Source organism: Vombatus ursinus, unplaced genomic scaffold (genome assembly GCF_900497805.2).
Source record: "Vombatus ursinus unplaced genomic scaffold, bare-nosed wombat genome assembly UNPS02014774.1, whole genome shotgun sequence".
In the NCBI taxonomy this organism is placed as follows: domain Eukaryota; kingdom Metazoa; phylum Chordata; class Mammalia; order Diprotodontia; family Vombatidae; genus Vombatus; species Vombatus ursinus.
Window position 1 is genome coordinate 18,732,363 of NW_020954552.1, and position 13,011 is coordinate 18,745,373.

Here is a 13,011-nt window from a genome sequence, read left to right on the forward strand (position 1 = left end):
CACACACACACACACACACACACACACACACACACACACACACACACGCCCTCCACCACCACCTTAACCTACTATATGGACATCCTTTTGTGCTGATTTTGATGGAGATGATTTATGGAAAAGAGAGGAGGGAAAAGAGCAATCGATTTCATAACCTTGAAAGATCTGTCAGCTGTGGACTTGGCCACAGCCTTCTTTTAATTAAAACGCAGGTGGGGGGAGGAGCGTGGGCCACAATAAGCCGGCAAAAGACCAGAGGCAAAAAGGATAAAATCATATGTAACCACTCCCTTTTACGCACCCCCCCCCAAATCTCCTGAGGCGGGGGAAGAGGAGCCCTCAAGTGGGGCACTACTTGGCTAGGAGACCATGTGCTGCGTAGCCTGGAGGATTGCATAGAAATTCTCGGCTGCCGGCCATCCCCAGAAAACCTCTTTTCGGTTTAAAACCTCCAGGTCCGTCCACTTCTATTGGCATGACTGGTGCGAGGACCGTCCCCACCCTTTCTTTATACCATCCCTCATCCCAATTTTTTGTAATGTTTCTCTAGGGGGTTGTGGGAAAAGGGTGGAGACCTGGAGACTGCTTTTATTCAGAAACGCAGCGCATCACCAGCTCTTGTGCCAAGTCCTTTAGCTGTACTTAATTCCAACAGGGAGAATGGGCTAGACAAAGTTGTGGGGCGGGGTTTATTCATTTGTTCTTTTAAAATCAGGTCTTAGGGAAGTTTAAAAAAAAAAGACGGGGGAGGGGGATGTGTGAATCGAGAGTGTCAAATACCCGTTGGGTCCTTGGACGCAGAGAACAACCCATCTCTTTCCTCTTGTTTAATTCTTAAGTGAAAGAACTGGATCTGTCCCTTAGTTGTACGTCCTCTGGGGCTCTAAAGGCGGGGCCGGTGTTTGTCATGTAGGTGCAGTATCTGGAGACAGCGACCAACACTCAGTCCAAGCAGCCTCTGCAGGAAGGGGTGGTGCGTCCCCCCCTCCTCTGGGCGGTGCATTATATATTGCTGTCTCCTGCACAAAGATCCCCCACGATCCGTAGGGAGCCAGGGCGTTCTCTGCGCCCACACCTTGGGAAGGTGAGAAAGGGCACGCCGGGTGCCCGGCGCAGCGCGTGCTGCTGGTGCTGCTGGGTGTAGCACGGCTCCACCTCCCACTCCCTTGCACCCTCTTCTCTACCTTTCTAGACCACTAGCCATTGTGGCTCTTCTGTGCCTTTGGGGGTGGGAGATGCATCCCCGCCCTTCTCCCTCACCCACTGGGTGCCCTCCATCCCGGACCCAGACAGAGGTCACCCTGTTCTTCCGCAGCTCTGCCCAGCCCCAGTCTCCCTAGCATCCTCTGTTCTCTCCTGAGTGATGCTGGAGAAGTGTCTGCTCAGATACCGGCTTGTGGGCGTGGTGCAGTCCGCACTGCGGTCCCTACGGCAGCCCATAGCGGACAAAGGGCGTTCACACAGCTGGCTCCTTTGGAATAATAGAGGCACAATGAACATCTTTCTTTTTCTCTCTCTTTTTAAAAAAATTTATTTTTCTTAATTTATCGCTATTCATCTACATTTAGAAAACCCTCCTTGCGCACAGAACAAAAGGCTGCAGCAGGGAGGGGCGGGGAGGGGAGCTGCAGAGCTGCATCACCAGCAAGCCCCACACCGGAGCTGGGTCTTTTGTTTCTCTAACTTGCAAGCACTGGTTTTCCTTTTCAGTTGCTAGGCTGTTGGTACATCGACTAGACCTAGAGAATTCAAGAATAAGGAAGAGTGGTGTTGGAAATGCCGATGCTTGAGCATTTTACTCACCTTTCATGCTCAAACTACGATTTTAAAATCTGACCTTCAAAAAAAAATATCCAAAGAAATAATGTAATGGGCAATTTCGTGATCACACTCTGCGGAGTTTGGAGGAAGAAAAAAAGACAAAATCCTTATTTTTCAGCACCAGAGCAGAAAATAATGAGCGATTCCTCCCGGCGTCATTTTATTTGATCCTCATAATGACCCGGTGAGGTAGTTAGAGAAGGTGTTTTTTATGCCCATTTTGCATGAGGCACTGAGGCTCAGAAAGGTTGCAACTTGTCCAAGGTCATACCAGTTACTCAGTAGGAAAGCCAGGACTGCATTGGCAAATCTTGACTCTTCATCTAATGTGATTTCCACTACACCATACTGCCTTTTCACTGCTTGAAGTAGGTAATAATAATTCTTACTTAGCAGTATTGCATTCTGTCAATTCTGGTGTATCCCTTAGATCTCTTGGCGCAATTGGTGCTTTAGGAAATAGAATGTACCAGAGATTGAAATTGCAGGAATGAAAATGCAGTGACTTTCAGAGCCTGCCTTTCCTCATTCATAGCCTTGGGCAATGTTGTTGTGTAGGTGTGGTTCAGCAATCCGCTCTGGACCTTAATAGTCTTTTTTCCACCATTGTTACTTGGCTGATAATTTCTTTTGGCATGGTGTTAGACTTACTCATACCTCTTCTGGTAGGAGACTGACCAAGTCAGATAGAACCAGTACCCTGAAGTGCTTCCTACCTCCTTTTCTTTTTCTTTTTCTTTTTTTTTTTTAAACTTCGTTATGAAAGCTTCAGGTCTGCCTTTGCCTTTCTTATTTACACTCCTGACTCTAGCTTTTATAGAGCCCCAAAATGATCTGACTGCATTATTGATCCCAGGAACAATCAATCAAGCCATCAGGCAGAGTCTCCTCCCCATTCCCAAGCTAACAGATGCCACCCTTCATCTGCAGATGTCTCTGGTCCTAGAATCTTCCATGCAGGATTTAGTCATACAGACCTGCTTTCCGCCAGATACTTACTGTTCATGGCAGTTTTGAAAACATTTTAGATGACTTAGCAAGAAAATCTGGCCTACCTACTCTTAATTTTGCATTAGACGGTATCTCCGTACAGAAAGTCACTGTGCTGTGTTCCTCTGGAGGTTGTTGATTATATGATGTTTCAGAGCTCTGGATGGGTCAGCTAGCAAGCATTCATATGGCTTTGTGCCATGGAGTTTGAGTGTATGTGTGTGTGTTTCCCATGGAAAATCTTAACCATTTTTAAGAGATTCTATAGATTTGGTTTGGAGATCTTTATAACTTGGTTACTTGTGGTGTTCTCTTTGAGGACTGGGGAATCATCTACAATATACCAGGAATAAACAGAAGAATCATAGATTTAGAACTGGAAGGGACCTTAAAGGTCATCTAAGCCAATCCCCTCATATTACAGATGAGGAAACTGAGGCCCAGAGATGTTAAGTGACTTGCTTTAATGTCGGATTTGGTATTCAAACCCAGGTTTGAATGGCTCTAAATCCAGAGTTCATTCTCCTGTATTACCCTGCTTCCAGTGGTGTTACTTTTGATGACGAAGTAAGTCAGCAGGCTCTAGATATACCTAGATGAATGCTTGGCAGATGTTTCTTGAAACTCACAAGAGAAAGATTATCACTGAGCCTTCTCAAATGCTGTTAAGAAATGCTGTATGACCTCTGTGACTGTCTCCTCCCGTGTTTGAAAAGATGATGTTCCAAATGGCCTAGCTTTAGTGACTTTGCTTAAACTTGTCATGATGTCCAACTAGTCCCTCCTCAGGCATAACTAGGCTGTTCTTGAGGGCTTTATTTAGCCCAAAACATAGACCCAGCAGCCAGTTTCATTTCCAGCAGACTCTTCAGCTATTTGCTTTAATAACAGAATGATTTCATAGGCTCATAGGATTTAATACCTTGTGCAGAGAATTCTAACACAATAAGAAAAAATATTTTAATTGTAGCCTCTGATTATAATTACATTATAGTTGTTTAAATGATCCAAACTACACCATAAAGAATAATTAGGGGTAGTATGATGAGGCAAACTACTGTTGATGGGAAACGGCCTTCCATTAGCAAACGTTGGGGATCCACTCAGGGATCTTGAGGTTGGTTTTACAATAGATTACTTTTAAAAATTATGACAGTACAATAAATTTATTTGCCTCTATACATAATTAGTCACTTTTTGGGGGCTTCTAGATTTAAATTTAAGTTGATCTCACCATGATTTCCTAATGCCATTCTTTTATTTTAGATTTTTGAGATAATCCAATGATAGGACTTAAGTCACAAGGGGTGGGGTGGGGAGGGGTGTAGAGTGGTGGTAGTGGCTCAGAAATTAAGCCCATGCCAAGCAGAACTGAATAGAGATTTCTGGAAAACGTTCAATTCTGATGATTTATTCCATCCCTTATATGCATATAGTCAAAAGATAGTAACCTTTCTAAAACTATCTGGCTTTATCCCTTTGCTGTCATGGTCCATATCAAAAGTAGAGTCATCCTTAGAACTTAAGGCAGCCACTACGTGCCTACCCTTAGCTAATTCACTCAGAGGGCTTCTTTTTTCCATAAGCCTATAGCATTTTCACTGAGAGATAAATCATCATAAATGTCTCTCTGTGTTTAGCTTTGCCAAAGACCTGAATTATTGTCCAGGTTTTGAAACTGGCTCTCTGAATACCATCCGACAGTCACTGCACAGAACATGCATCTTCCAAAAGAAGTCTCCCAAAGAACATAGTAATTTTAGCATTATTTAGAATGACTAGGAAAATATTCCCACATATTATAATCAAATTCTTGTTATGTTTCATGATTAGCTTATTGACTTACACTGACAAGCCTGAAGACAAAGTGGAGGCCCAGGTCTGGGTTGTGAAGAATTCAGTAGACAATAGCAATTAGGTGGCTCAGGAAAGAATGATCTCTCAGACTAGACAAGTATATAGTGTATACATTGAAATAAAATATTCTAATGAATTCAGACCTCTCAACCTGTCAGGCACTTCTGTGAGTGGAAAAGAACTCATTTATCAATTCTGCACTAAAAAGATCACCAAAGCTCAACACGCATTTCTCGTTAAAATTTAAGTAGTCCATTAGCACAAATGCAAACTGATGCTATTAATGTTTCTAAGGAGACTAATAAAATCATATGTAATAATTTAGGTGCTGTTTAATAGAGTTAACTCTTTCATACTCCAATTCTCCCCATCTACCACAACAGGAATTACATTGCTCTTTCTTTAGAGGCCTTCTGGATTTGGGCAAGCCCCCCCCCCCTTTTTTTTTTAAAGAAACTATGCATCTGTCAGAAAATGTTCTGCCTCATTAAGTTAAAATAGGCTTTTCGTGGAATATTAATTTGTTGAAAAAATTCTGAGGCCAGCAGAGAGTTTGTTTTTCAACATACAATTGTAGTATAGAAATGTTAACTTTGATGCTTTGAATGATACAGAGGCTGCGCAGGATAGCAACGAAGCAGATGATTTAGAGACGTGATTAAAATTATATAGTGGCATTTATGCTCTAAATCTCTTACCTTTGTGCCACTAATGACTAATAAAAACATGAATTCACCAGGTTGCCTATTATAATAATTGACAGGTCATGTTTATGGGGAGCTTAAGTGGTTGGCACACATTATATCTCATTTGATCTGAACAGCAACCCTGTCAGGTAGGCAGGGTGGGTATTATTAGCCTGATTTTATAGATGAGGAACCTGAATCTCAGAAAGGGTGAGTAACATGCCCTCAAGTTATACAGTAACAAAAAGGAGATGTGAACCCAACCAATTGTTTGTTTCTTTTAAATCAATCTGTTCACCTGTATCATTGGTAGGTATGTCTAATAATCAGATGCTTACAGAGGAGAGTGCTTTGTAAATGGCTGCTAACTGTACTGGATTGGATAGTGATAACTTAAATGGACAAGTAAGCAAAAGACCTGGGTTCCAATCACAGCTCTGCTACTCACTAGCTGTGTGACCTTGGGTAAATCATTTCACTTTTCCATCATCTCATTGTTCTCAACTATAAAATGAAGGGATTGAATCAGACCAAGGATTGCTTTTTTTCATGTGTATGAAGCAGTCTGATGAAGCCTATAGAACCCTTCTCAGAATAATGTATTTAAATGCATAAAATAAAATACATAAGGTTACAAAGGAAATTAATTGTATTGAAAAACAGTTATTGAAAAAAGTTGTCGGGCAGCTAGGTGGTGAAGTGGATAGGGCACAGGCCCTGAAGTCAGGAGGACCTGAGTTCAAATGCAACCTCAGACACATAACACTTACTAGCTGTGTGACCCTGGGCAAGTCACTTAACCCCAATTACCCCCCCCCGAAAAAGATAACTTTTTTTTTTAAATAAGAAGTTCATAGGCCTAAGAATCCTTGGAATAAACGATGTCTAACCTCGTCTTTCCCTCTCCTTCCAGCTCTAATAATCTGTGGACCCTTGAGGGATTCTTTCCGGGCCTGTGTCAGTGTTCAGTGGCCTTTGCAAAAGCCACACTCTCTCAGACAGTGCTCCCTGCTTTGCCCAGTGCAGTATCAGGGAAATAAAATAGTCGACTCTACAGGATTCTGTGGTTTCCCAATCTCCTTTCTGTTCCCCCATTCCTATAGATACATACAGAGCCTGGTACTCCTTCCCTCCACTTTCCTCCACTCAGGAAGGCAGAACAGGCAAAGGAAGGAGGAAGGAAGAAGGATGGGGTCATAGAGGTTGTCAGCGCAGGAAATCAACTTTCATCCTGCTTCCCACCCTCACCTCTCGGCTGACTGCAGCTTCCTCTCTATGCAAAGGAAGCTTACGCATTTTTTTTCCTAGAGTAAATAAGCCCTGAATTCCAATTTTAGAGAGGTTTTATGATTTAAAAAAAAAGTTCCTTTCATTTTTGCCCCAGGATATGAAAACTTAAAAATAACATTGAATAAAGGGCTATCTGTCAACTTGTTAAAGTAATGTTCCTGGAGAAGGGCAGTCCAAGTCCTGAATGCTAAGAGAGCCAGACTTTTGCTCAGGATTACGTAAAACGTTCTTGACCTGGCAGCGAGGAATTGGAGAAACAGTCTTCAAAGACAGGGCTGGTGAAGAGTGGAGAACACACCCGCAGTGAAAATACTATAACTTAGAACTGAGACCCTGAAAATGAACCTCAGTTCTCACCCCCTCCAACATATCCTTTCCTTTAGATAGGACCACACCCAAACCACAAGTAGCCCGTTGGACACCAAGGGAGCCTTCCAATGGCCTTATAACCCGAACTCTATCTCTTGGGCTTTCTCTCCTTCTTCCTGTTCCCATCCTGGAGTGGAGCCTGTCATTTCCTTAATGAGTGTTTTCTTTCACTTGTCCAGAAAAGCAGTATTTAAATTTTATGAGGAGTCAAGAGTTCGTCCTATTCTTATCTTTCCTCCTCCTTCCCTGCCATGTTCTAGCCTGGATGAAGTTCGCTTAGTTTTCTAAAAGAAGAATATTTAATTCTGTGGTACCCACAGTTCTTCATAAAGCTCTCTAGGGAGGGAGTTTCTGTATGCTTCCTTAAAATTCCGGAAATGTTCGTTTGATGTTTTCCAAACCACATTTGGATGACTAACTGGATGTATGGCTTCTCTTTCTTTTCTTTCTCTTTAGGAATCCGATCATGGGACACAAACCTAATTGAATGCAACTTGGATCAAGAACTGAAACTTTTTGTATCACGACACTCTGCACGATTTTCTCCTGATGTTCGAGGTGATTTTACTTTCACTATTATTCAATGTAGAGTGTAAAATGTAAACATAAATTTGTTGTTTGAGGGGAACCATTACTTGAGGGTGCCTTAAGTACTTCAATTATTTGGAAAGGTTTCTATGTATTATTTCATATACAAATATATTTAGACACCAGCAGCATTTAAAAGTATAATCAACTCTCAGTTATCCATATGTGGGTTATCCTAAGAAGTGTGCATTCTTAGGAGGAAATTTTTTAATCCTAGGTTTATTTCCGGCTGCCCTGAAATGCGGTCCTGGGCCTCCTGCCCTTGTAAGAGTTGGCATATACTCAGGAAAAGCAAAATAATCTTATTGTTCATCTTAGCCAGATACCATTAGGGACAGAAACCAAAACCACTTTGGTATTCCAAACCAAATGCAAATGATCAGGGGTAATAGATAGCTGACAAGTCTGTACTGCCAGCATAAGAGCTTTCATGAGATGACAGCGAATCTCAAAAAAGATTGATTGTAAAAAATATGGAAACTTGGTGGTGTAGAGAGTGCTAATGGCCTCTTCTTGGTACGCTTACAATCTGAATGGCTACTCGAGAAGTAGGCTAATTTGTGTGAATGTGGCTATACCTTCTTCCCCTTACTCTCCTTGGGATGGCAATTTTCAGTACAATGGGGAACGGCCTAAGGAATGGAGGAGAACAAATTCCCCTCCCAAGCAAGCCATCCTAGGATGGGGCGGGGGAGGGCAATGGACTCATGCTATTGAGTTAACTGGCCATAAGACAATGACATTCCTTATTGTCCTTTGGCTATTACTTAAATTTTGGGTAATATACAATCAATAATTTCTTTTTTTTTTTTTTTGGTGAAGCAGTTGGGGTTAAGTGACTTGCCCAAGGTCACACAGTTAGTACATGTCAAATGTTTGGTCTGAGGCCGGATTTGAACTCAGGTCCTCCTGACTTCAGGGCCGGTGCTCTATCCACTGCGCCACCTGGCTGCCCCAATAATTTCTTTTTCTTATGAGCACAGTCTTTCTGCTAGTCTCAGCATTGTATCGAGCAGAAACTGGGCTCAGAATTTCTTTGACGGAGATCAAATTCTTGTCTTGTATATCATCACTCTGGGAAATGTCCCACAGCATCCCACAGACTAAGAATCTAACCCAGTCAGTATATTCATGACTCACATTCATTAGCAGTTCTGCTAGCAGGCTCTCTGTGGTTGTCTGTTTGAATCGAATGCCCTAGGATGATGGCAGAATAAGGGCTGTGTAGCTTTCAGTTAGCCAGATGGATGGTTTCTGGAAGTTAGTGAAAAATGCGAAACTATACTGTCAAATTCAGTATGAACTTGTTCAGTGAAAGTTGCTATGAAGCTATATAGTGCTTTACATATGGAGAGCTACTGGATTTTACTGGAAATCAAAACAAAAATTTTTATGAGTTCATGATATCATACTGTAGCAGGTAATTTACTAGAGTTACTAGAGGTCATCCTTTTAGGGCCCTGAAATCATGGCTTTCTTTTGTCACATTGTGAATATAAAAGAAAGTAGTCTTTTCTGGCAAGATATGTCTTTTTAGGAAAATTCTGGTAAGAGGACAAATGCTTCTCTAGTTTCATTTTATAGAAGTTATTGTTCAAAATTCCTTAAAAGACAACTTATTAGATTTTTTTGTTTTACTTGTTAAAACAAACATGGGATTCCCAGAATGGTCTTTAAGACCTACAGTCTACTTCATTTAAGGTCAACAATGCCTTGCACATGGTTTTGGGGGAGGCCCTTCTTATTGTAAATGAATGGTCCCAAGACTTCTTGTGGGCATTTAGGAAAATTGGATCTTAGAGTAATGAAAACTAGTTTAAAAGTGGCTTGTTATTCTGGCCAGGGAAGACCCTGCACTTCCTTGCCACCAGATCATATATATCATGAAAGAGAGCTTGTCCCCAAGGCAGTCATAGTAACTTAGACATAGAACTTAAAGGACTTTTTCTAACATTATTAGTAACTAATAATATATAACATTTATATAATGCTGTAAAGTTTGCAAATCAGTTTATATAGCTATTGAAATGAATCAAGTCAAACTGAATTTATTTTAAATGTATATGTGTACATATATTTATATGTTATATAGATATTTATCTATAATCTCATTTGATATCCACAACTACCCTATGAGAAAAGCTATTATTATCCCCATTTTACAGATGAGGAAATAGGCTGAAACAGGTTAAGTGACTTGCCCAGTGTCACAGCTAAGCATCTGAGGTAAGAATTGAACCCGTCTTCCTGACTCGTACTCCAGAATGCTAGTCACTGTGCCACCTAGAGGGCATCTGGTCCAACATCCTCATTTTACAGATGAGGAAACTGAGGCCCAGAGAAGTTAAAATTATTTGCTCAAGGTTACACAAGTAGTCAATGGCAGAACTAGAATTTAAACCCAGATATTCTGGCTTTAAATCCAGCTGACTTTTCTACTAGATCACACAGCATTTTGGTAGAGAAAAGAGTTCACCAGACTCAACAGAGGGAAGGCATTAGCTATTTTCTGCTCTCACTAGGAAGACTTTTTGGGGGAGAGATGTGGTTCTTGCTTGTGCCTTAACACATCCCAAATCCATTTGGTGCCTCTCCATTCACCATGATTCTGTAAAGTCTAAGGCAGATATACAGTTCAACCACAGGGGCACATTAGACCCTAATATTGGATCCCTAACACATAGAAGCCATCTTGAAAAGATGAGTGGACAGGTGAAAACACACCAATCTAATTCTTTCCAATTCCCCCCATCTCATCTCTTCCTCGACTCTCTAGTTTTTCATCACTTATGTTCCTTTTTTTTTTAACCACCTTATTCCATCTTTCCAGTTCTCTCAAAGCCTCTCACATTGAATTCTTTCTCGTTTTTTCCTCGCAGTTCATAATACCTTACCCACCTAGATTTTGTCTCCATGATTATTCAGGAGAGGAGTAATGGTTGACAGTATGCCATTATACATCCATGCCCATAGCTACTGCTTTTCCTAATGACTTTGTTCTTATGAACTCCTCGGCAGTAGACTTGAAGTTATCATTGAAAGAGATTACCCAGATGGCTAATTCCAAATCATTCCTGTACAGAAACTTCAAAATAAAGGAATACCTTGTCTGTGTTAAGTCCTGCTCATGATTTCAAGTTAGCCAGGGGGAAGATTATCTTTTTTCCTACTTGGGTTGTTCTTGTTTTGTAATTTCCATTCAAAATTGGTTTATAAAGTTTTATTGTCACTATTAAGGCATGGTTTTAGAGCGATCATCCTGAATGTGGGAATCATTCCTCTGTACAAGATGGAGGCAGCCCAAACAACACAGACATTCTGTTCATGTTGTCCATTCTTTATAAGCTTCGGGCCCAAACTGAATAATTAGGGCAGTTTTGTCTTTGGAACTTATTGGCCTCATGGCTTTTCTAAGAATACCATTAATTTCCTAAGCAGCTATTTAGTAGGCTGTGAACGTATTAATTCATACCAAAGATGTCATCAGGTAGGAGACCAGTTGGTAATTCCTTGGTTACTCTTAGATTGGTCTTAGTCCAGGCCATTTACCTGGAAGTGAAAAGTTAGATACATATTCATACTTCATATCATTCACTTAGGCCAAAAATAAGGTCCAGGAATTGAATATTTTAATAATAGAGTGATAGTCTGAATTTTCCCTAGATTTATACAATCATATAATAAAGTGTCTGTTTATATGCAGAAGCAGTGTGCTGCTGTGGAAAGGGTACTCAATGACTTTGGAGTCAGAGGACCCGAGTTCAAATCCTACCTTTGCCATTTACTACCTTGGGCAAGTCAGTTCTGACCTCCCTGCTTCTTTTTCCTCATCTGTAAAAAGGGGATGTTGGAGGTGAGCTCTAAGGGCCCTTCCAGCACTTACTGTCTGTAACCAGCATTGATTCACTTTATTAATGCCTGCACAGAAGTGTTACTCAGCCATTTTTTTTTTTTTAGTTAAATTGCTTTCTTTCCCCAACTCACTCTACCTCCTTCCTCTACTGAGCTTTAGAGCTAATCACATTCAAGACAGCAGGAGGAAACATTTCAAAGGATAAGAATCATGATGGAAATTTGGTCCAAGGGACACATGTAATGAACACAAAACTGAGGGAAAGTGTTCCAAGTATTTTTGTCCTAAAGAAGTAAAAAGGGATTTAAAATTGCCCTCCAGTTCCTTTTCCCTCTGATGCTTTTCTCCTGCCTTTCCATTTGAAGCAATATGACAGTGATTTGTGGTACAACCAAATATGGAAACCATTGTTTCTTTGTTTTACTCGGTGGAAATAGATGGGATCTGACAAGTTTGATGATTAACTTTGACTACCAAAAAATGCTAACCTTAGGTGTTTATAACTTTAAGCTTTCTTTTTAAAAAAAAAATCACATTGAAGACTGTTTTTAGAGGAATGTTTGTGTTTTATATGGCTAAAGATTGCCAATGGTGTTAGAGGACCCCGGGAATTGTAGAACACTGAGTCACTTTAGCATAATATGACTAGACTGAAGTGGGATAGGAAAGGTCAGGAAATGGTTTATTTTATTGACACAGCAGATTCTGGCAGCTCGTTAGTGCAGAGTTGATGGCTGGCACAGGACTTTGAATGCTGTGATGGCTCTGCACAAGATGATTCTTTAACTCCCTCTTCAAACAATTTCAACAGTCCCCCACCTGCCTCTGATAAACAAATAACTAGGGACTTTACAACTGAGATTTCTTTTTATTTTTAATCCTCAGCTGTGAGATAAATCATAAAAACCTATATTTAAATATTTTTCCACTGATTTGAAAAACTTGCTGATCACATTAACACAGTCCCCATGATGATGAAATTTTCAGCCTGTTAATTTTGCTTTAAAAACCCATTCTTTTACCTTAAAAGAAAATCACAGAAAAGTGAGATTTTTCCTGAAATTTCTTGTTCCTAGGCACTAGTTTTTTGATAGTGAATTAAAACTGAGCCTTTTGAAATTAAGTCATGCAAATCCTTCACTTCCATTGACATTAATGAGGCGAGATTTTGTGCCTAATATTTTTCCATAGCAAGATAAAATCCTCTTGGAAAATGTCTAAGGTTGTATTTGAAAGCATCTTCTTTCTCTGTCTAGACATGTATGTTTAGTCTGTCATGCTGTAGAATTATAGCTTAATTGTATGTGACTTGAATGCATTGGCCTCCCTCCCTATGATGAGAATAATGAATGTGTAGCCCTGCTCTCAGCCTTTAAATAATAAGACAGAAAAATCTACATTCCCGTAGCATTAAAGAGTCTGACTTAACCCTGAAAGAGCCAGGGAATTCAGAATGGAGGCTGATACTTTATCCCTAAGGTACTCCCAAGTGCTTTGATGTTAAAACCCACCCACCCACCCACCCACACACCCACACACCCACACACACACACACAC

General features: G+C 40.6%; 1 protein-coding gene across 1 annotated transcript in view; it reads left to right on the forward strand.

Moving 5' to 3' along the window:
* The window catches only part of MAP1B (microtubule associated protein 1B), a 121,163-nt gene that overhangs the window by 474 nt on the left and 107,678 nt on the right, over window positions 1–13,011 (forward strand). The window contains exon 2 of the mRNA XM_027864216.1: window positions 7,470–7,571. Within this exon, the coding sequence (XP_027720017.1) occupies window positions 7,470–7,571 (102 nt within the window). The remainder of the gene's footprint in view (window positions 1–7,469; window positions 7,572–13,011) is intronic.